This window comes from Peromyscus eremicus, chromosome 1 (genome assembly GCF_949786415.1).
Source record: "Peromyscus eremicus chromosome 1, PerEre_H2_v1, whole genome shotgun sequence".
Lineage (NCBI taxonomy): Eukaryota > Metazoa > Chordata > Mammalia > Rodentia > Cricetidae > Peromyscus > Peromyscus eremicus.
In genome coordinates, this window is record NC_081416.1 from 56,398,591 (window position 1) to 56,417,483 (window position 18,893).

Below are 18,893 nucleotides of genomic sequence, written 5' to 3' on the forward strand. Positions count from 1 at the left end.
CCACATGAGACCCTGTCTCAAAAAAGGGGGGGGAGAATAAAAAGAAAATTAACAAGCAAACAGAATGGATAAGACTCTGATTCGAAACCTACAAATAAACAAACAGTGATACTATTCTTAGTAAGACACCAGGTCCACCAGCCATCAGGATGGCTGCTAGGACAAGAAAAGAAGCCGGAATTTAACAAGTGTGGGTGAAATTATGGAGAAACTGGAATCCTAGGGTTGGTGGGAATTTAAAATGGTGCAGCCTTTGCGGAAATCGGAGGCTTCTTGCAAAACTAAACATGGGGTCCCCAAAATAGGAGCCCACACAAAGGTGTCTGCCCACCCGCTTCTGGGCAGCATGGCTTGCTATAGCCAAAGGCAGAAGCAATCGAGTGTCCACTGACAGATGAGCAGGTAAGTAAAATGTAGCTCACAATGGGCTACTATTCACCCTGCAAAGGAAAGGACTTTCTGAGGCTGTGTGTGTGTGTGTGTGTGTGTGTGTGTGTGTGTGTGTACATTCTGCTCAGTGAGAGAAGCACAGGGCCAAACTGTATAATTCTACTCACAGAAGGTGAAAAGTTATAGAAACACAAAGTTCAGTGGTGGTTGCCAAGACCCAGGAGGACGAGAAATGTTCAATGGGGATGAGAGAGTTTCAGTTTTAAAAGATGCAAAGAGCTATAAGCCGACTGTGGTGAGGGATACACAGCCATGAATGTCCTAATTCCTAATACCGTATGCTTAAACATGGTCAATACAGTAAATTTTACATTATATATCCTTTTCACAATTTAAAAGTTTTGCTGGTGATATAGCTCAGCAATTGAGCACTTGCCTAGCATGTATGGGGACTTGTTTTCAATGCCCACATTGGATTTTAAAGCAGGTTATTTTGAGCCAAATGTGGTGGGTGCACACTTGTACTCCCAATGCGTGGAAGCTGAAGGTACTCTCAGCAATACAGAATTCAAGGTCAGCCTCGGCTACACGAGACCTGTTCAGTACGGAAACAAAACTCGGTGAACGCCATTCCAGTCGGCTGAGGACAGGAGGGCCCACAGAATGCATGATGGCCGGGAGGCAGGAGGCCAGGTCTCCATTCCCAACAGTGCCACCAGGTAAGCCTGAGCAAAGGAGGCTGCTGGACAGACAGACAGACAGAGGAAGAGAGATGGGGGGCTGGTGATGTGGCTCAGCAGGTGAAGTGGTTGCCATGAAAGCCAGACGACCTGAGTGTCGTTCCCAGAACCAACCAAGCTGGAAAGAGAGAACCGACCCCACAAAAGTTGTCCTCCGACCCCCACAGGAGTTCTATGGCTGCCCCACCCAACCATGCACACTAGCATGCATGTATGTGCAGGAAACTGCACATACAATAATTATAAACAATAAAGAAGACAGTGGCTAGAGGTGTCTACCATGACCCCAGGTAGGCAGTGCCACTGGACTGCTTACAGAGCAGTGAGGACAGGATTTCACCGCAGCCCTGACTGCCCCTGACCCACGAAGACTGGCATGTTACAAGATCCTGGGATCGCGGCAGCGGGTAGAGACCTTTGGGAAAGATCGGCTGGATCTGAGGCCGTAGCTTAAGAAGCCCCCCATCCAGTTGCCCAAGTCCCGGAACCCCATCCACTTATGAGGCCACCTCTACTGCCTGAACCATACCGACCTGCCATGCGGATCTCTGCTCACTCAGGCTGGGATGCAGCCTCACCCAGGGAAGGGTAGCCAGCGACACTGGCTTGGCTTCTGTGTTCAGCAATACACTTCACTCGCAAGCATGCACAAGTCCCCAGTTCCAGGACTATCCTTCACTCCTCGACTGTCCACGTCCCTGGCCAAGGCTTGTCCTCCTGAGCTGGCACTTGGTCTGGATGTTCAGAAAGTCTGGCTCTGGGATGTCTGGGGGTGAGGGGGACGTCTCCAAACCACCTCTGATCGTAGTGTCTGGAGCTGGGCCACTGGCTGGGTTTAGCTCCAGGGGCAGGCGCATGTGGAAGGGGGCAGGTGGGAGGTTGTGACGTTGCAAAGCTCCCTCTCTCTCTTCTCCAGCTAAGAGCCCCCCAGCTATTCCTGATCAATGGGCCCAGTGCAGGTGGGGGTGGGGTGCCATCTTGAGGACAGCCTGGTGTCCACGGGGGACCAGGATCTGGCTAGATGGAAGGGCTGAAGGGAGGCAGCTGATGAGGGCTAAGTGCAGAGGTGATGCCCTCCCTCCTAGCCGGAGACCCAGCCTACTGGTACTGCATGGGGCAAGGGACAAGCAGGAAACACAAGAAGGGCAGGGAGAGCTCCAGATTGGGTAGTAAGATATTCAGATCCTCCCACCAGTCCTGATTGCCTCAGTTTCCCTGGCTTCAGTGAATAATCAACTTTGTCTGGGGTGATCCAGCCTTAGCTGAGAACGGCATAGCAGGTTGTGGTCACCTGTCATCTTCATTAGGGTAGACTGAGGCAGGTTGTGCATCCACTCGACCCACTGGTCCCTCTCCAGCCTTGCCAGGCACCTCCTCCAAGCTTCCCCATCTGTCCTGAGGGAAACCTAATCACTGTCCAGGGGTGGGGCTTCCTCTAAGCCCCCACTTCCTTAGCTGAGGGCACCCCTTGACTAGTGGCCTGTACTAAATGGCCCACAGAAATTCACCTGGCCAAGCCACCTCAGCCCACCCTGGGAGGGAATACCTAGGCTTCCTTAGAGTCTGGTGCTAGGCTAGGTTCATAGAAGCCATGGTCTCTGCCAGGGGCAAATGGGCAGGACCCAAACCCACGGCTGGAGGGGTGCTTTTCTCTGAGGGTAATGCACTCAGGCTAGAATGTCCTGCCTCTCCCTGCCACTTATTCCATGCCCTCAGCCTCAGATTCCAGCCTGAAGCTGGACAGACGGACACACACACACACACACACACACACACACACACACACACACAGATGGGGGGAGGATCCCACCCTGCACAAATCCATACTCCACTGTGTGAAAGACATTGACATTGGCTCTGGAGCTCTCAGCCAGGCAAGAAAGGGGCGCTGTCTGCAAGTCAAGGGGTGCCAGAGTCTCCCAGGGAACTCCAGCGAAGTGTGCCCAGCACTCCTGCCCCAGGATTCAATGTGGTGGGAGGGAGGAGGAGAGACAAAGGAGAGGCTTGGGGGTTCTTCCCAGTCTGCAGTTCCTCCTCCAGAAGTGGGCCAGCCTGGGCTTCTGTTGGGTCTTGACGTGTGTGTGCTTGCCTTTGTTACATGTAACGGGAAACACACACGTGAGCATAGACATGCTAACTCACATGCCTACAAGCACACTCATGAACTCAGGGGCCCGCTCTCAGCAGGACAGTGGATGGAGCTTTTATGTATGTGTAGTCTGTCCACACAGGGGACACAGCCCGGCACATGAACACATGCACACTATGCAAGGCAAGCCATCCTGCGCCCCTCCCTAACTGGCCTGCTTTCCTGCCCCAGGCTCCTGCCGGCCCCCACTGCCCTCTCATCCATCTTGTCTGCCAGCTGGTCCCCGGCGCACCCATATCCTTCACACCTTCTCATCTCACAGCTCGATACCAGGAGGCGGCATGGCAGCCATGGCCGCAGGGAGATGAATGGGCCAGGCAGACTGCAGAGGCCCAGAGAGTGAGGCAGCAGGGGGACGGAGCTCTGGGCCCCAGCATCTTGACCTTTCCTGGGTGGTTTGCAATGCTGTGCCTGCCCAGGAGGGCACCTGGGTGAGGACTGGGGGGCACCACTAGGACATTGCTGTAGGGTTAGGGAGCCAGGGGTGGAGCTGGAGGTCAGCCCTGGCAGGCACAGAGACTGGGGTCCTCTCAGATTTCAGTTCATGTTCACTCCCCTGATGCTGGTGGGTGGGGGAAGGTAGAGAGGGTGGGAATGGTGGTAAAGGTACTTTGGCTTCTGGTAAGCTTCCTTCTGCCCTGACCCAAACCATCTCCCCTCAGTGCCCAACAGCTGGGCAGTTGTCCTGGGCACACCCCTTCTGCGTCCTGAATCCCTTGACTCACGTGGAAATTTGCATCTAGGGCATGTGCTTAGCTACGTACAGATCACCTAAAAAGAACATTTGCGGGCCCAGGACTCTTGGGAACACACACATACACTAAGAACACTTGGGTAGGCACACACCTGGACAAACACAGCTGTGAATGCTTACATGAGCACATGTCTGTAGGGGACTGGGGATCCCTCCTGGGGTCCTAGAAGTCCCTCTCCAGACTTTTTTCCACATGTAGGATCTCTCTCTATTTCCAGGATGTGTGGCTAAATGTGGGCACGGAGATTGCTACCACTGTTCCCAGGTCCAAGGTTACACTGGTGGCCCTTCCCCCAGTTTCCCTTCAGCATGCTATGCTCACATGTGCAGGTCCATGCATAGTCCTGTGGGCATCCCTCCTCTCCTCCACCCACCTCCCTATTAGAAGAGAGGCCATGCTGGGCAAAGAACAGGAACCGTGGTCTCCAGGCACACTGCATTTATATCATGAGATTGGTTGCCTGGCAAGGGACGTGGTGCCCAGGGTAGGACAGTGGACCCTGGGCTCGGAACTATGCCTCAGGACTGACTGTTCAGAAAGGGAGACTGAGACCAGGCAGGTATGACTTGGGTTAGGGGGCCAGGGTGGAGCTGGAGGTCAGTTCTGGCAGGGCAGGCACAGAGACCCGGATCCTCTCATATTTCAGGAAAGCCACGTGCTTCTCGTAGTAGGCGGCCTCATTAATGAACACAGGGTACACAGTGGAGTTCCCCTCATACAGTACGTCCTCACCACTGAACAGCTTGAAGATGGGTTCACCAGGCCTCAGTGGCTCAAAGTCGTGGTCCTAGGAGAAGAGCCAAGGCCAAGGTTGCTGGGGCCATGACCTCTGCACCCCATCCCCCCCAGGAGGGAGTAACTCCAGGCTTGCCAAGGAGCACTGACTGAAGTCAGGGTTAGTTTTGAGAGATGTGTCATCAACTACAAGAACTTCATGGAGTATACTATGCAAATTAGGATGGCTATGACATCATCAGGAAATACCCCCTCACCAGAATTGCTTCTGTACAGTCCCCTCTTGGACAAAATATAGAACATGCTTATATTTTTTTAAGGTAAACTCCCTAAAATAACTGTTGTTACATAGCATTTGCAAAGCATATGGGCAGCCCTAACTTAGGATGCTCTACCAGGTGTCAAATACTCTCAAAAGTACCAAGTAAGACTGCTGCAGGAAAAGGCCGCAAGACTGCACAAGACCCTGTTCAACAGCGACCCCTTGTGGACGGTTAGATCACAGACACGGGGCTGCTCACATATCCATGGGAAAAGAATATTTGCACTTCCAATCAAGTGACCTGGGTCCCGTCCCCTCCCCTCTGCTTCTTCAAAGAAGAGCAGCCACCCAGGAGCGTGAAGATGGCTGTGGCTCCAAATGCCAGGTGCAAGGTGGGGCTCCAGGCGCAGGCACGGGCTGAACCAGCCTCTGGTCCAGCCAGGGTTCTAAGGCAGTGGGGGCTCTGTCTGACTCTCAGGGTACCCCCCCACACACGCTTCCCACAGTACCGACCTGCAGCTGAGGGTGCACAGTGCCAGCCAGGTCACCGTCCGCGGTGCGGGGGAAGTCCACCTTGCCCAAGCTCCTGTAGATGTCTATCTCAAAGGCGGGAAAGGCCTTGCCTGTGTAGAGGTTGGGTATGACCGTCTGTCCATTTCTCCGTTTTCCTCTCCTCAGACCTCAGTTTCCCTGCAAGCTATTGTGGGGCCTCACCTTGGTTGTAGAGCTCGATGAAGTCCAGAATGGACGCCACCAGAGCTCTCATCCGTAAGAACAGGTCGGCCCGCAGCACGCCCTGAGGCTGGGGGCCCATCTCCAGACCTGGGGACCAGGAAAGGAGATGTTAGGCAGGTGTCCCAGGCCCAGACAACCATAGGAGGTCCTGCCCTTCTGGGTCCTGATTCCGCCCTCCAAGCATCTTCCCACCCCTTCCAACTCCGCCTCTCCAGGCCCTGACTCCGCCCTTCTGGCCTCTTTCCTCTCCTCCCTGCTGATTCCTCCCACCCCATCCCCCTCACAGATTCCATTCTTGGACACAGATTCCAAGCTGTAGGTCTCCATCCCTGGTGGATCGTATTGCAAGAGGCGGCAGGGCAGCCCCGGGTTCTGCAGCTGTGGGGTGAGAGAAGGCAGTCAGGACCCAGACCTCCTTGAGAGGGAAACTGAGGCACTGAGGCTGGGAAGAGCAGTGTACAGGAAGCACAGAGTCATCCACCCTGCCCCACCTCTCTCCCTTGGTTGGAAGGTTCCAGAGAGTCTGGAGTACCTGCAGGTGGCAGGCCCCTGTGGACAGGGACAGGCAGAGGTGGCACTGGTCACTGCGCCCCCTCCCTGCCCTCCCTCGCCTGCCCTCTAGGGACCACCTGTAGGTAGTGGTACAGGTGCAAGTTGAAGGGGTTGTGGGAGGCTTCAGAGACGAGGCAGACTCCAGTGTTGGCTGTGGTGTTGTGCAGGTCTAGGATAAAGTCGAAGGCCTGGTCTGTGCCCTTGGGACCCAGTAGCTCGTTCAACTCTCGGGCTCTTGTCACCTCATATGAGTCATCGGGAGTGGCTGTGGAACTGTGGGGAAAGGAGTAGGGGACACCAGTCCCATCATCTCAATCAATCTCCTTTTTCTTGGCTAACTTCTCACCTTTGAGGGCTTAGCTGAGAATGCTACCTCCTACAAGAAGCCTTCCCTGACTGCTTTTGGCCAGGTTGGATGCTTCACATAGCACCCCCCTCCCACTTCCTCTGTGTCCCCAGTAACCTGAGGCTCGCACCTTGGTCCTCGTCCTCATGCTAATCTCACTCTAGCTGGTAAGAGTCTGGCCTAAGTTTCTGACCCAGCTTGCCATCAGGATAGACTTTTTGGAAGAGGTGACTATGATCTGGATCTCTCTAAACCAGAGGGTCAATGAGCAAAGGCAGGGGTAGCTTGCTATCCACAGGGATGGGTCTGCAGGGATGCTAGTACCCGGCTGTGGACCAGCCAACCTGGCCAAGCCTACTCACTTGAGGAAGGTAAGGGTGAAAATGCGGTTGAGATCACGGTCCATGTAACGGCGACAGGCAGCTGTGGCTGCTGGGTTGGCCAGAACTGGCATGGCTGAGAAGCTGGGTCTCTGCAGCTCCCCTGGGGCCTGCAGCCACTGCCGGACCAGGTGGACGCCACACATCTCATTTCCGTGGGTGCCCCCAGTCACAGCCACTCGGCGCAGGGGCTCCCGGGGCACAGGAAGGGAGCACATCCCAGTGTGGGTCAGGAGTCCACAAGAGACAGAGCTGGACAGTAGGGTGAGCTCCCCAGGCCCTGAGGAGTCTGAGACAGGGGGCTGCTCGTGAAGAGGTAGCTAAGTGGTAGTGTCAGCTGTGTTCCACCTGTACCCAGGAGCCAAGTTCAAGGACACCATCAGCCAAATTTTTGTTCCACTTGGAACCTCAGTCCCGTCTCCGGAACTTTCTTTGAGGGTGGGTGTTGCTCTCCCCGATTTCCTCTTGGAGGAGACTTTCCTTGATGCTTTTAGAAGAAGTTTCTTCCACCTGTGAAACCAACAGGAGAGCCACATTGTTAAGGAGCCACGTTGTCATACATTGTTACTAAGTCTCCAAGCCTTACAAGAAGTTTCTGTTCCTGAAACCGAATGTATCCTGCAAGCCGTGTTTTTCAACCTGTGCTGAACTTGTGACCCCAGGATGTATGCCCAGCCCTTTGCCTTGTTAAACCCCTGAACACCGGTGGTGACCCCCCTTCCACACGGTGGTGACCCCCCTTCCACACGACATATTCTTGCACTTATCTACCCCACCGGCAGCCTCAAGCCCTGAGTCCCCCACTCTTCAGTCCAGGTGTAACGGCCGATAATCTCCACAGCTGTTTTCTATCAACCTAACCCTTCCCCATAAAAGGGACCTCAAAAGCCAATGAGGGGCTGCTCTCTGGAACCCCGACTTAGGGGGAGACTGTCATCTGGCCAGTCCCTTGTACACCTCTAAATACAGCTTGCTTTAATCAGGCAGCTGTGGAAATGTTTTTCCCCATCACGTCTAACACCCCTAAGCTGAGAAGAGGGACTCAGACATTCAGAAGGGTGACCTGGTCCCACCCACACCATCCTCACCATAGAACCATACACCCATTTTATAGATGGTAAGCCAATGCCAAGCTTTGCAGGGAGAAGAGACTGTCACCCCATTAGCTATGTAGCAAGCATGTGGGTCCCAGGCCACCCCCACACCTTCCTCTGAACCGGCAGGAAGCCTCTGCGAGGCCTCTTACCTGCTGTACGTGTCTGGGCTTCCCTAGGCCACAGGCCTGGTGTGTCTGTCCACTTCCTAGCCCGCTGTGTTTACGGGCCTGGAGGCCCCAGGCAGGAAGTATTTATGCCCAGTTAGTGGAGAACTGGGGGCGGTGGCTGGGCTAAGATCCAAGCAGCCAGAGTTCACAGGGCCCCACCTCCACCCCCCAAGCTCCACCTGCCCCGACTCTCCACGGTCTGATGGGTCCAGGTCCCTGGGGGCAGGTTCCTGTCCTTGCCCTCTGTTCCTCCTCTGGGAATGGGCACAGTTCTGCCTGCCAGGGCCTCTGAGGACGCCTGCTGGAACTGCACTTACCCTTGGAAAATGAATCACAGAGATTCCTGACTTGGACCGATGACTCCCAGTCCTCAGAAAGGATTGGGCTTTGCCTCCTGGCAAAGAAGCCTAGGGCCTGGTCCCACACAGGGAGACAAGGCCTGCCTGCTGTCCTGCCTGGATCCACCCGGAGAGGCGCTTTCCATGAGGCTGCTTAGGACAGAGAGCAGTGGGTAGTGACTTGGTTGTGGCTGCACCAGCCCGGTACCTTGGGGGCCATCAGAAAAGAAGTCCCCTTCCTTCTGCCTCTTTAGTGTCGCCCTCTGCCCTTGCATCTGTCAGGGCACCTCCCCACTTCTTTAAGGCTGTGACCCACGGGGCTCAGTATAGTTCAAACAAAATTTTGTTTGATGCTTCAAACAAAATTGCAGAAGGTTTTGCTTTAGTCTTTGTGGTCTTCAAGGATGCTGTAACTGAAATGGCTTTATTTGCTCTGTTTTGGGAAACAACCCTCAGACTCAGTTTACAGATGTGGAAACTGAGGCCCAGGCAGAGTAGCTAAGGGTGCACTGAACACAGGAGACAGTTGGACCTGGAAGACAGGGTCTGACCCTTTCCGTTCCCTGCTGCCTCTATAGGGTCCTGGGGAAGGGCAAAGGAGAAGTCCTTGTCCCCTGAACCAGGGCTGTCCCTCCTACTGAGCTCAACTGTCCCCTGGCAGGAGCCAACCACTGTTCAGAGGTCGCGGAGGAGAGAGGCAAGATGGAGGCGGTGAACTGTGCAGCCCGCTTAAGCGTGCAGTCCAATTACCTGTTGGTCCTGCTGTAGGTTCAAGCTGACCAGTTTGGGGCTTCCGGGTGGCCAGGGTCCTCTGGCCTAACTTTCCTCAAAGCCGCGTAGATCGCTGACTCAGGTGGCCTGAGCCTGCCCCTTACCCTCCCCCGCCCTGTGTCTCTGCGAAGTCAATGTGGGGAGAGTGGGCACCGTGGCTCACCTTTGTTCTGCGCAGAGCACCCGTCCTTTGGTGGGGTGTGGTCCTGAGCACCCTTTCTGGAGTCTGGGTGAGGCAGCTGAGAGAGGCAGAGACCTCCACAAGGCCTACGCAGAGGGTCACCGAACCTTTTGTCAACAGCTCCCAGCAGTTGTTCACCGAGCCCTTACCCCTAGGTGGCGGGGGGGTGTTGGAGGAGATCGGAGCGGATCAGTGCGCCCGCCCGTCTCCTTCCCGGTCCCCGCTGTGCTCCAGCCCAAAGCCTCCGTGTTCAGTCTGAAAGCCGCTCAGCTGCTGGGGTCCTGCTGACTCCTGCAGGGACTCCGAAGTAGGAATTCTTGGCTGTTTAGGCGGGTGGCAGTGTTCTAGCCCTTCCTGCCAGGAGGCGCAGAGCTACGGGGAGGGCAGCAGTGAGGAGTGAGTGCCTCACTTCCTGGGCTTCTCTGTTTCTGCCAGTTTCTAGAATGGAAATGGGACTGGGAGCCAACATGTAAACACAATTGTAGTGTTCGAGCTCTCTCTCTCTCTCTCTCTCTCTCTCTCTCTCTCTCTCTCTCTCTCTCTCTCTCTGTCTCTCTGTCTGTCTCTCTCTGTCTCTCTGTCTCTCTCTGTGTCTCTCTCTGTCTCTGTCTCTCTGTCTCTGTCTCTCTCTCTCTCTCTGTCTCTCTCTCTCTCTCTCTCCCCCCCCCCAAACCCCAGGAAACAGAGGGGCTCCTGAGAAGCTGTGTGACCCGGAGTCAGCGTCTTCCCTGGGCCTTGGATCCTGTATGGGAAGTGGGGGTGAGGCAGCTGTGGGGAGTAGGGGCAGAGCAAGTGCAAGCCTGGAAAACTGGCATGGGCAAGAACACCCCAAGGTGAACATGGGCTACAGCAATGCCCATCATCACAGTACCCACAGGCCCAGCATCTCTCTAGTTAGGGAAGCTGAGGCCCAGAAAGGTGTCAGAACCAAGCTCCCCTTCTCCCCAAGTTGTAAATCTTGATCCAAGAGGGCCTCGGGGCCTGAGATCCATGCCTGAGGATCATGGCCCAGCGGCTCTGGAGCCCCTGCCTGACCCTCCACCCTCCTGACCAGGCTATGGCTCCTCTGGCCTGCCTGTCACATCTTGGTCAAGGTCCATCAGCCTTGCTCCCTGTGCCTGGTCCGCTGAGTCCTCAGGGAAGTGCCACTGGCCACCCCCCACCCCCCCAGCTTCTCCAGGCTGCTCGGTCCTGTCCATTCTTCACAAATGACCTCCCATCTCCCTGTGGTGACTCCAAAGGTGACATCTGAGACACACTGTGTGTCATGTAGCCGCCTCCAGCTTCCTTCTGGGATGGAATCTCCCAGGCAACAGTGCTCGGGCCACTGAGAGGGATGCTGTGGCCTTGCAGGGCTTGTGGCACCTGGCTGGTGTTTTCTGCCAAGGACTAGGGGATGACAGCCGACTTTGTCTTTCTCTGAATGTGCTTTGGATGCCAGCCCCGGGGAATGAACCAGGGGAGGACCTGGGAGGCTGTGCCATGGACCAGGTCAGAGACCACACGGCCTGCAGTGGGGGAAGGAGCTGAGGAAGTGGACCGGGGAGAGGGCCTGGGAGGGGAGGGGAGTCAGTGAGCAACACAGAGGAGGAAGGCTAGGGCCCAGCTCGGGTAAAAGGTTCACTGAATGAGAAGTTTAAATTTTGAGCCTTGCTGAAGTGGAGACCTGGAAGGGTAGCGGTGTGGGTACTGACCTTGTGGCCAGGCCAACATAACTAGTTCTCGAGGACGGGGCTTGCGGATGCCGAGGTGGGGATGCTTGGCCCCTTCTCAAAGAGTGCATGGCTAGTTGGGGGAGGGAGAGGTTGAGGGTGCCTTTGTTTCTTGTCCCTCAACCCTGCCTTATTAATTTGATTTAGGTACCAGGCAGGGCCAGCTCTGGCTGGGCACTGGGGACATGGCAACCAGCCAAAGTTGGCTTCTGTCCCCCTTGTGTCTACTTTCTAGAGAACAGACGCTTGGGCAGGGGGGCGTGGGAAGTCTCTTTGTATTCCTCTAGAGGGCAGGGGAGAACCCTCTGAGATCTACAGGTACAGCCCCAGGGGACAGCTCTGTCCTCTGCCCTCTGCACTGTGTCAGGCAAGACTTTTGGCGCTTGGTGCTGCTTCACAGGAGCTAAAGCTGCCACCGCCGAAGGGACAGCATCCTGCTTCCTGTGGCTGCGATAAAGATGCCATGACCAGAGCTACTTGGGAAGGAAGGGTTAATAGGTCTGCACAAACCCATCACTGAAGGAAGTCAGGACAGGAACTCAAGGCAGGAACCTGAAAGCAGGAATGGAAACAGAGGCTGTGAAGGAACACTGCTTACTGGCTTGTTCCCCAGGGCTTGCTCAACCTACTCCCTTTCATACCCCTGGACCACCTGCCCAGGGATGGCTCCATCACAGTGAGCTGGGCCCTCCCACCATCACCCAATCAGGAAAATAACCCACAGACTTGCGTGCAGGCCAATCTGATGGGGACATTTTCTCAATTGAGGTTCCCTCTTTCCAAATGACTCTAGCTTATCTCAAGTTATCAAAACACTAACCAGCACAATCCACACCAGGGCAGGAGGCCCCTGGCTATGGCTGCACAAAGATATGTGCTCCTACCTGAGTCCTTCCTACACCAGACCTGGCCTCCCAAAGCCCGTTTACAATCCGGGGGGCCCCCCCGCTGCTCTCTCTGCTCCCCACTGCTTTCACTGTGACCAGTCCCTTCAGCTCTCACTCCAGCGCTGTCCTGCTGGCTTCCTGCTAACCTGATGTCCTGGGTTTGGACCAGGAAGGATGATAGTGTCGATTTTCTTATGGCCACTCTAGGTTGAAGCTAATGACCACTGTGGGCCCAGCACCTATGGCTAGATTTCACCACCAGGACCCACTGGAGCCCCAGGGTAGCTCCCAAGCCTGCCACTCACCTGGCCACCTACTCAGTAACCCCTCATCCCTCCATCCAACCGCCTCCCAGCCAGCCACCAGCCACACACCCATCTGTTCCTCTCTCTTATTCGTTCTCTCCTTCATCCATCCATAAGTCCCTGTTCGGTGCCTCTGCGGTGTCCCCCATGTTCCCCATTCTGGAGATGCCATCACCCAAAATGTCTAAGACCACACTTTTAATTTCTCAACCTCAGGCCACTAGCTCAGATTTCCTGTGACTCTAAGGATGAGGAGCCCAGCAAGCCAAGGCTGGGGATTGAAAGTGGCTCTGGAGTCAGGGGTAGGGGTGGGGGATTGGGGAAGAACAAGGAACCATTCCCAGGGCCAGGCATGCTGTCTACCCAGCCTCCAGCCCTGTGATCCTCAACAAAGCCCACTGTCTCTCAGCTCGAGCCCTGCTCTCCTCTGTGAACTCAGTACAACCCTGCCTTGACTCAAGGCCTCAGTTCCCCATGTTCAGATGAGGTCTCCAGCTTTTTGTTTGTTTTTGAGATAGGGTTTTTGCATACCCCTGACTGTCCTGGAACTCACTCTGTAGCCCAGGCTAACATTACAAAGAGCATAAAGATTCACCTGTCTCTGCCTCCCAAGTGCTGGGATTAAAGTCGTGCACCACCACACCTGGTTCCAAGCCTCTTTTTTTTTTTTTTTTTTAAAGATTTATTTATTTATTAAGTATACAGTGTTTGGCCTGCAGGCCAGAAGAGGGCTCCAGATCTCATTACAGATGGTTGTGAGCCACCATGTGGTTGCTGGGAATTGAACTCATGACCTCTGGAAGAACAGCCAGTGTTCTTAACCGCTGAGCCATCTCCCCAGCCCCCCAAGCCTCTATTTTTAAATTTTATTTTCCATGTATGAGTGTTTTGCCTATGAGTATGTCTGGGCATCATATGTATGCCTGGTACCTGCTGAAGTCAGAAAGGGTGTTAGATCCTCTTAAACTGGAGTTACAGATGGTTGTGAGCTGTGATGTGGGCTCTGGGGTCTGATCCCAGTCCTCTGGAAGAACAGTCAGTGCTCTTAACCACAGAGCTATCTCTTTAGCCCCAAGTCTCCAATTTCATATTCTACCTCTCACTACCTCTTTCTAGGAGTAGAGGTGTAGCCAACACATGCACACAGCCCTCCCTGGGCCAGAGCAGACATGACTAATCAACCATGCTTTCCTTCTTTTTCATGATGCTTCCTGGCCTGCCATCCTATGAGCTGAACTGTATTCTGTCGTGTCTGCTGAGTCATGGGAGATAGAACCTTCTGAAGCCATGAACTACATGAGAATCTTCCCTCTTGAACTAGCCTATGTAAAGTCTTTTGATAGAAGTAATGGAAAAGTAACTAATGAACACACTTCAGACAGATTCACCAATTAATCTGACCTGGGTTCAAGATCATGTCACTTCAGATGGGACAAAGCCACCTTCTGGATGTGGATGGAGCTGTGGGCCACTCTGCTCTGTCTTTTGGGACCCTGTCTATGATTTGACAAAGGAAGTCCTCCTCAGTCACCAGATCTGCCCAGCCTTGGGGAGGGGGCTTCTCTGTCAGCAGACCTGTCTAAACAGAGGGTCAGGAGGCTGCTGAGGGGGCTGTGCTCTGGGAAGGGATTGGACCAGCCACCTGGAGGTCCTGCCTGGCTGCAGGTCTGTTCAGAAAAAGTTCCAGAAGTGGGGTGTTCACAGGCAGACACCTGCCTTTCGGGGACCACTGGGGATGTGGGAGCAGCTGAAAGCTCAGGTAGGTCAGGGGCTGGGCCGCAGGGGGGAGTCAGGGTGGTGCTCATAGAAGGGTGCAGCTCTGGGAGCCCAGGGCCCAGCTTATCAGCTGCTGGTTCCAGGGACCGTAAGGAGGGTAGCGGAGGTCATTAAGTTTCTCCATCCCCGGGCTGCGCAGCAGACAGGCACGCTGGTGGGAGAAGGTGTCGAAGGAGAACTTGCCGTGGTACCTGCCCATTCCACTGTTGCCTGCAAGGACACGGAGAGCGAGCATGTGAGGACAGCACCTGTGTAGCCCTGCTTGGCAGCCTGGGTAGCAGACACCTGCCCGAGCCAGAAGCCCAAAGCTTGCAAGAGAAGAGAGAAAGGCAGGGCAATCAAATAACCATTTTACAGACAGGGAAACTGAGGCCATATGAGGCCCAGGGCCTACATTCAGGTGGAATAGCAAAGGCCTTTCTGGGGCTGGGGCTGGATTGTGGAGGGGGCCAGGAACTCACCAACTCCCCCCAGGGGCAGGGCAGGTAGAGTCAGGTAGAGAAAACCATCATTGCCTCCAAAGCCACCACTGCTGGTGTGTTCCAACATCTGGTTCACCACCTGAGAGAGGCGGAGCACATGGGGCAGGAGGTGAGCCCTGACTGACTGTCCCACTGGGGGAACAAAGAGTTTTCACCCCTACATTGCCTTTCCCATCTCCTCCCTCCACTGAGCAGTCCCTTATTATAAGCACCCACCAGGGGCGCACTTCATAGGGATATGTAGGGCACAAGTTCATGCCCATAACCAAGACCATGAGGAGGTCACGACTTTGTGAGGGTGTGGTGGATCCCCACTGCAACCAGCCAGGCTCTGCCTGTGCGGTCCTGGTCGGTATTGCCCTTCAATCCCACAGGAGTTTGGTTTATGAGGAACTTTGCGCAGCTCAGAACGGGGGAGGGGGCTCCCTCACACACCTCTTGCCGCAAGTGGAGGCTGCCCCAGCCAGGATGGACAGACAGCTGGCCAGTCATGCACCTGGCACCTGTGGCCCTGCCTGTGTCCTATCCTCGGGTGTCTTTGTGCAGTATCCAATGGAACTAGGTTGGTTGCTAAACTCAGAGCATCTGTCTAAAGCCCCAAGCAAGAGGTGTGGTCAATCGCCCCCTTTCCAGCTCCTCGGGGCCCCAGCCCTGGCGGACCCCAGCCCTGGCGGACCCCACCTGGCTGCTGTTGGAGAAGGCATACAGCGCCAGCGGCTTCTCCCGCCTGTTAATGAAGTCAATGGCCTCATCCAGGCTTTTCACGGTCACCACGGGCAGGATGGGCCCGAAGATCTCCTCCTGCATCACAGGCTCTGATTCCTGCACGTCTACCAGCACCGTGGGTGCTGTGGACAAAGGGGGAAACAGCCTCGCTGGTTGTCAGGGCTTGGATGGAAACAAGGATTCAGACTGGAGAGTGTGAGGACGTGACCTCTCAGGACTCCGGGGTCTGAGTGCCCAGAGACCAGGTCTCACTGGGCAATGAAAAGCAAATGAAAGTTTAAGCCCGTAAATCTGGGTCCCAGCTCAGTAAGTCTAGAGCTGTGGGGCCCAAGGTTGGAATTTAGGAGCCACAGGCTCAGCCACAGTTAAGGCACCAGAAGTGGTGAACTTAAGGATCCGAGACTCGTGTTGAAGCTCACATTTAGGGTCCCACACAGCTCTCTTCAGTATCGAAGAGCCTCAGCCCAGGTGGGCTGTGTGCCAGTGATGGGCGCAGAAGACTCACCAATGTAGCGTTCTCCCTCATCGCTCTGGCCACCAATGGCCACGCGGCCACAGCCCAGCAATCCCTGGAGACGCTTGAAGTGTTTCTGGTTGATGATTCTGCCCAGGTTAGGGGAGGTCTGTGGGTTGTCTCCATAGAAACGTGTGATGGCGTTCTGCAGGGCAGGCACCAGCCGCTCCTGCATCTCCTGGCTACACAGGATGTAATCGGGGGCCACACAGGTCTGGCCAGCATTGAAGTAGCGGAACCAGGCCACACGGTTGGCCACGGTCTGAGGGTCACAGTCGTCATCCACATAGCAGGGGTTCTTACCCCCCAGCTCCAGGGTGATGGGCGTCAGGTGTTTGGCAGCAGCGGCCATCACGATCTTGCCTACGTGAGGGCTTCCTGAGGACATGGTCAAGAGACACTATCTTCATCTGGCAAACTGGTCTAGGCATAAATTTTGGCCTCCTCTCTCCATAGACACCTTTCCCAGCCCAAGTTCTGGGCTGTTCCACCTATCCTGACCACCCAGGATCCAATCTCCAAGATTCTCAGAGGGCCTGGACTGGACCTCAGGGACACCTCCACCTCTTGATTGGCTCCCTACCCTGGCCTATGGCCTTATGCTTCAATGCCTTCACACTGTATTCTCTGCTGCCCCCCATCCCCAGGATCCTGGCCAGGGCCATCCTTACCTGTGAAGAAGATATAGTCAAATTTATGTTTCAGCAGCTGCCCGGTCTCCTCGGGCCCACCCAGCACCACAGCAAAGCAACTCTGCAAGGCAGGGTGACAGCTCAGGAGGCAGACCTGAGGACAGCAGGGACTTCCCCACTGGCCGGGACACGGGTGTGGGGATGCTGGGTGCTGACAGGCAGAGCCATGCCCACCTGGTCCAGATACTGGGGCAGCAGCTCGGCCAGCACCTTCTCTGTGTTCTTGCTTATCTCTGATGGCTTCAGTACCACGCAGTTCCCTGCAGGAGCCAATGGGGAAGCAGAGGAGGGAGGCTGGTGCCTGCACCACCAGGGAACTCTGGATGCCCTCTTTGGGAAGGACCCTCAGACTAAAGGGCCCCAAACCCCACTCACCTGCAGCAATGGCCCCCACTAGGGGCACGATCATCAAGTTCAAAGGATAATTCCAGGGTGCAATAATAAGCACCAGGCCAAAGGGCTCCTTCCGGATGAAGGCTGAGCTCAGTTTCGTGAGCTAGGATGCAGGATGACAGTCAGGTGTCAACTGAAGAACAGTTCCCCACCCCACCCCACCCCACCCCCACCTGCCCCCTGCACGTGTGTCCTCACCTTCCTGGCTGATGGGGTCCCCAATGAAAAGACTGGCTCACTTTGGTCTCTAGGGCAGGAAGGGGCCTAGGGCGGGCTGCCCTGTGCTCTGCCACCCCACTGCCACCTCCACCTACCATCACCCAGCCTACAGGGCTCACCAAGTTGGTGGACACAGACTCATCCTTCATCCAGGTCTGCAGGTTCTTGAGGGCCAGGTCCACCTCATTCTGGCACAGGATGATCTCACTCATGTCTGACTCGAAGGCTGACTGTGGGGTGGGGAGATCAGGTTCAAGGCTGGGCTGGGGTCTACCATTTGGAAAGGGCGTGAGGTGGTTTCCTTGAGCATATAAATGCAGTATATGGTTCCATGGGGTCTAATTCTGGAGTGCCACTGCCTGGCTTTGAGACTTTGAGCAAGCAACTTAACACTTGCCTCAGTTTCCCTATTTGTGACCTGAGAACAACCATCCAGCTGGCCTCTCCGTGATGTTCTGTGTGTTGTCAAGTTAGTGTTGCCTTCTGTTGCAAGGGTTAAACACGCCAGGAGGTTTGCTTCTCATCAAGGGCACAAGATCTCGGAAAGGATGTGACTCAGCTTGGGAAGGACACAGTTGCACCTGTCTAGATGTCCCTCCCATCCCCCCACAGCACCTTGCCCACGTCCTTGGCCAGTGCATCCTGCAGCAGCTGCTTGTTGTCCTGCAAGAATTGGCCCAGTCTCTGCAGCTGTGCTGTCCGGAACTCAGCAGGCCTAGTCCGCCCTGCCTTGAAAGCCTCCCGCAGCCTCCGGAGTGTGTCCTCAGAGGGGTCCACCCTGCAGGATGGGACAGTGTTCACTAGTAGCTTGTGCACCACTCAACCTTTGGGAAGAGCTTCAGCAGCCCCAGGGCCCAAGGCAGCCCGCAAATGCATGTCAGTCATGCCCCACTTGCCCATCCTCCCAAGCCCCTGCCCTGAGGGGGTTTCATATCCCTTGGATGAAGTTTCATACCCCATGGACCAGTTGCTACGGAATGGTGTTGTGTGCACATGGGTGTTATTGTATGTGTCTGATTTGTTTTTTTTTTTAATGACTTTTTGTTTGTCATTGTTTAAAATAAGCAATTTAATAGCTTTCTTTCTTTCTTTTTTTTAAATTGTATTTATTATTGGATGTGAAGAGAGGCACTCATACTGTGTGTGTGTGAAGGTCAGAGAACAAATTGTGGGGTCCGTTCTCCCCTTCCACCTTTCTTTGGGTCCCCACAATCAAACACAGGTCACCAAGCTCGTGTGCGAAGTGTCTGCCTTGCTGAGCCATCTCATCTCACCAGCCTCTCTCTCTCTCTCTCTCTCTCTCTCTCTCTCTCTCTCTCTCTCTCTCTCTCTCTTTCTCTCTCTGTCTCTCTCTCTCTCTCTCTCAGAGCGCAGATCCACTAGGCTCCAGAGTAGAGCTGCCCGGTAAGGCCACTCTCCAACTGGTTGAGCTTCAGGCTGCACAGTGAGCTTCAGGTTCCCAGCTTTGTGAGCTGTCACGTGCTGGGGTGAGCCCTGAGTCATTTCTGCTTCGTAAGTCACCCCTCACCCATCTCCTGTGAGTGACCTGTAATTAAAGCATTGGTTCACCAGGTTGGACTTTGGTGGTA

At 55.0% G+C, this 18,893-nt stretch overlaps 2 protein-coding genes across 2 annotated transcripts; both read right to left on the minus strand.

Annotated features, from left to right (window-relative positions):
• Positions 1 to 4,443: 4,443 nt before the first annotated feature.
• Positions 4,444 to 9,757, minus strand: LOC131898198 (N-acyl-aromatic-L-amino acid amidohydrolase (carboxylate-forming)-like). Its single transcript, XM_059249306.1, has 8 exons — positions 9,581 to 9,757; positions 8,626 to 8,796; positions 7,027 to 7,554; positions 6,396 to 6,591; positions 6,051 to 6,144; positions 5,746 to 5,853; positions 5,545 to 5,654; positions 4,444 to 4,821 (listed from the first exon to the last, which is right to left on the minus strand). The coding sequence occupies exons 3-8, from the start codon at positions 7,260 to 7,262 to the stop codon at positions 4,606 to 4,608; spliced, it is 960 nt and encodes a 319-aa protein (XP_059105289.1). The 5' UTR covers positions 7,263 to 7,554; positions 8,626 to 8,796; positions 9,581 to 9,757; the 3' UTR covers positions 4,444 to 4,605.
• Positions 9,758 to 13,204: 3,447 nt separating this feature from the next.
• Positions 13,205 to 18,077, minus strand: LOC131898208 (aldehyde dehydrogenase family 3 member B2). The gene is made up of 9 exons (XM_059249317.1): positions 17,920 to 18,077; positions 17,424 to 17,534; positions 17,068 to 17,188; positions 16,867 to 16,952; positions 16,672 to 16,753; positions 15,992 to 16,378; positions 15,442 to 15,608; positions 14,740 to 14,839; positions 13,205 to 14,488 (listed from the first exon to the last, which is right to left on the minus strand). The coding sequence occupies exons 2-9, from the start codon at positions 17,514 to 17,516 to the stop codon at positions 14,304 to 14,306; spliced, it is 1,221 nt and encodes a 406-aa protein (XP_059105300.1). The 5' UTR covers positions 17,517 to 17,534; positions 17,920 to 18,077; the 3' UTR covers positions 13,205 to 14,303.
• Positions 18,078 to 18,893: the final 816 nt, after the last annotated feature.

Bases quoted from the DNA above. Each gene is read 5' to 3' on its own strand.
- LOC131898208 (XM_059249317.1), bottom strand. From the start codon at position 17,516: ATGAGTGAGATCATCCTGTGCCAGAATGAGGTGGACCTGGCCCTCAAG. The intron at 17,189-17,423 runs GTGAGCCCTGTA...CCTGCATCCTAG, and splicing joins AGTCTGTGTCCACCAACTTG to CTCACGAAACTGAGCTCAGC. The intron at 14,489-14,739 runs GTGAGTTCCTGG...GTGTCCTTGCAG, and splicing joins CCTGCCCCTGGGGGGAGTTG to GCAACAGTGGAATGGGCAGG.
- LOC131898198 (XM_059249306.1), bottom strand. From the start codon at position 7,262: ATGTGCTCCCTTCCTGTGCCCCGGGAGCCCCTGCGCCGAGTGGCTGTG. The intron at 6,592-7,026 runs GTGAGTAGGCTT...CTTTCCCCACAG, and splicing joins TTCACCCTTACCTTCCTCAA to TTCCACAGCCACTCCCGATG. The intron at 5,655-5,745 runs GTGAGGCCCCAC...ACCTCTACACAG, and splicing joins CATCGAGCTCTACAACCAAG to GCAAGGCCTTTCCCGCCTTT.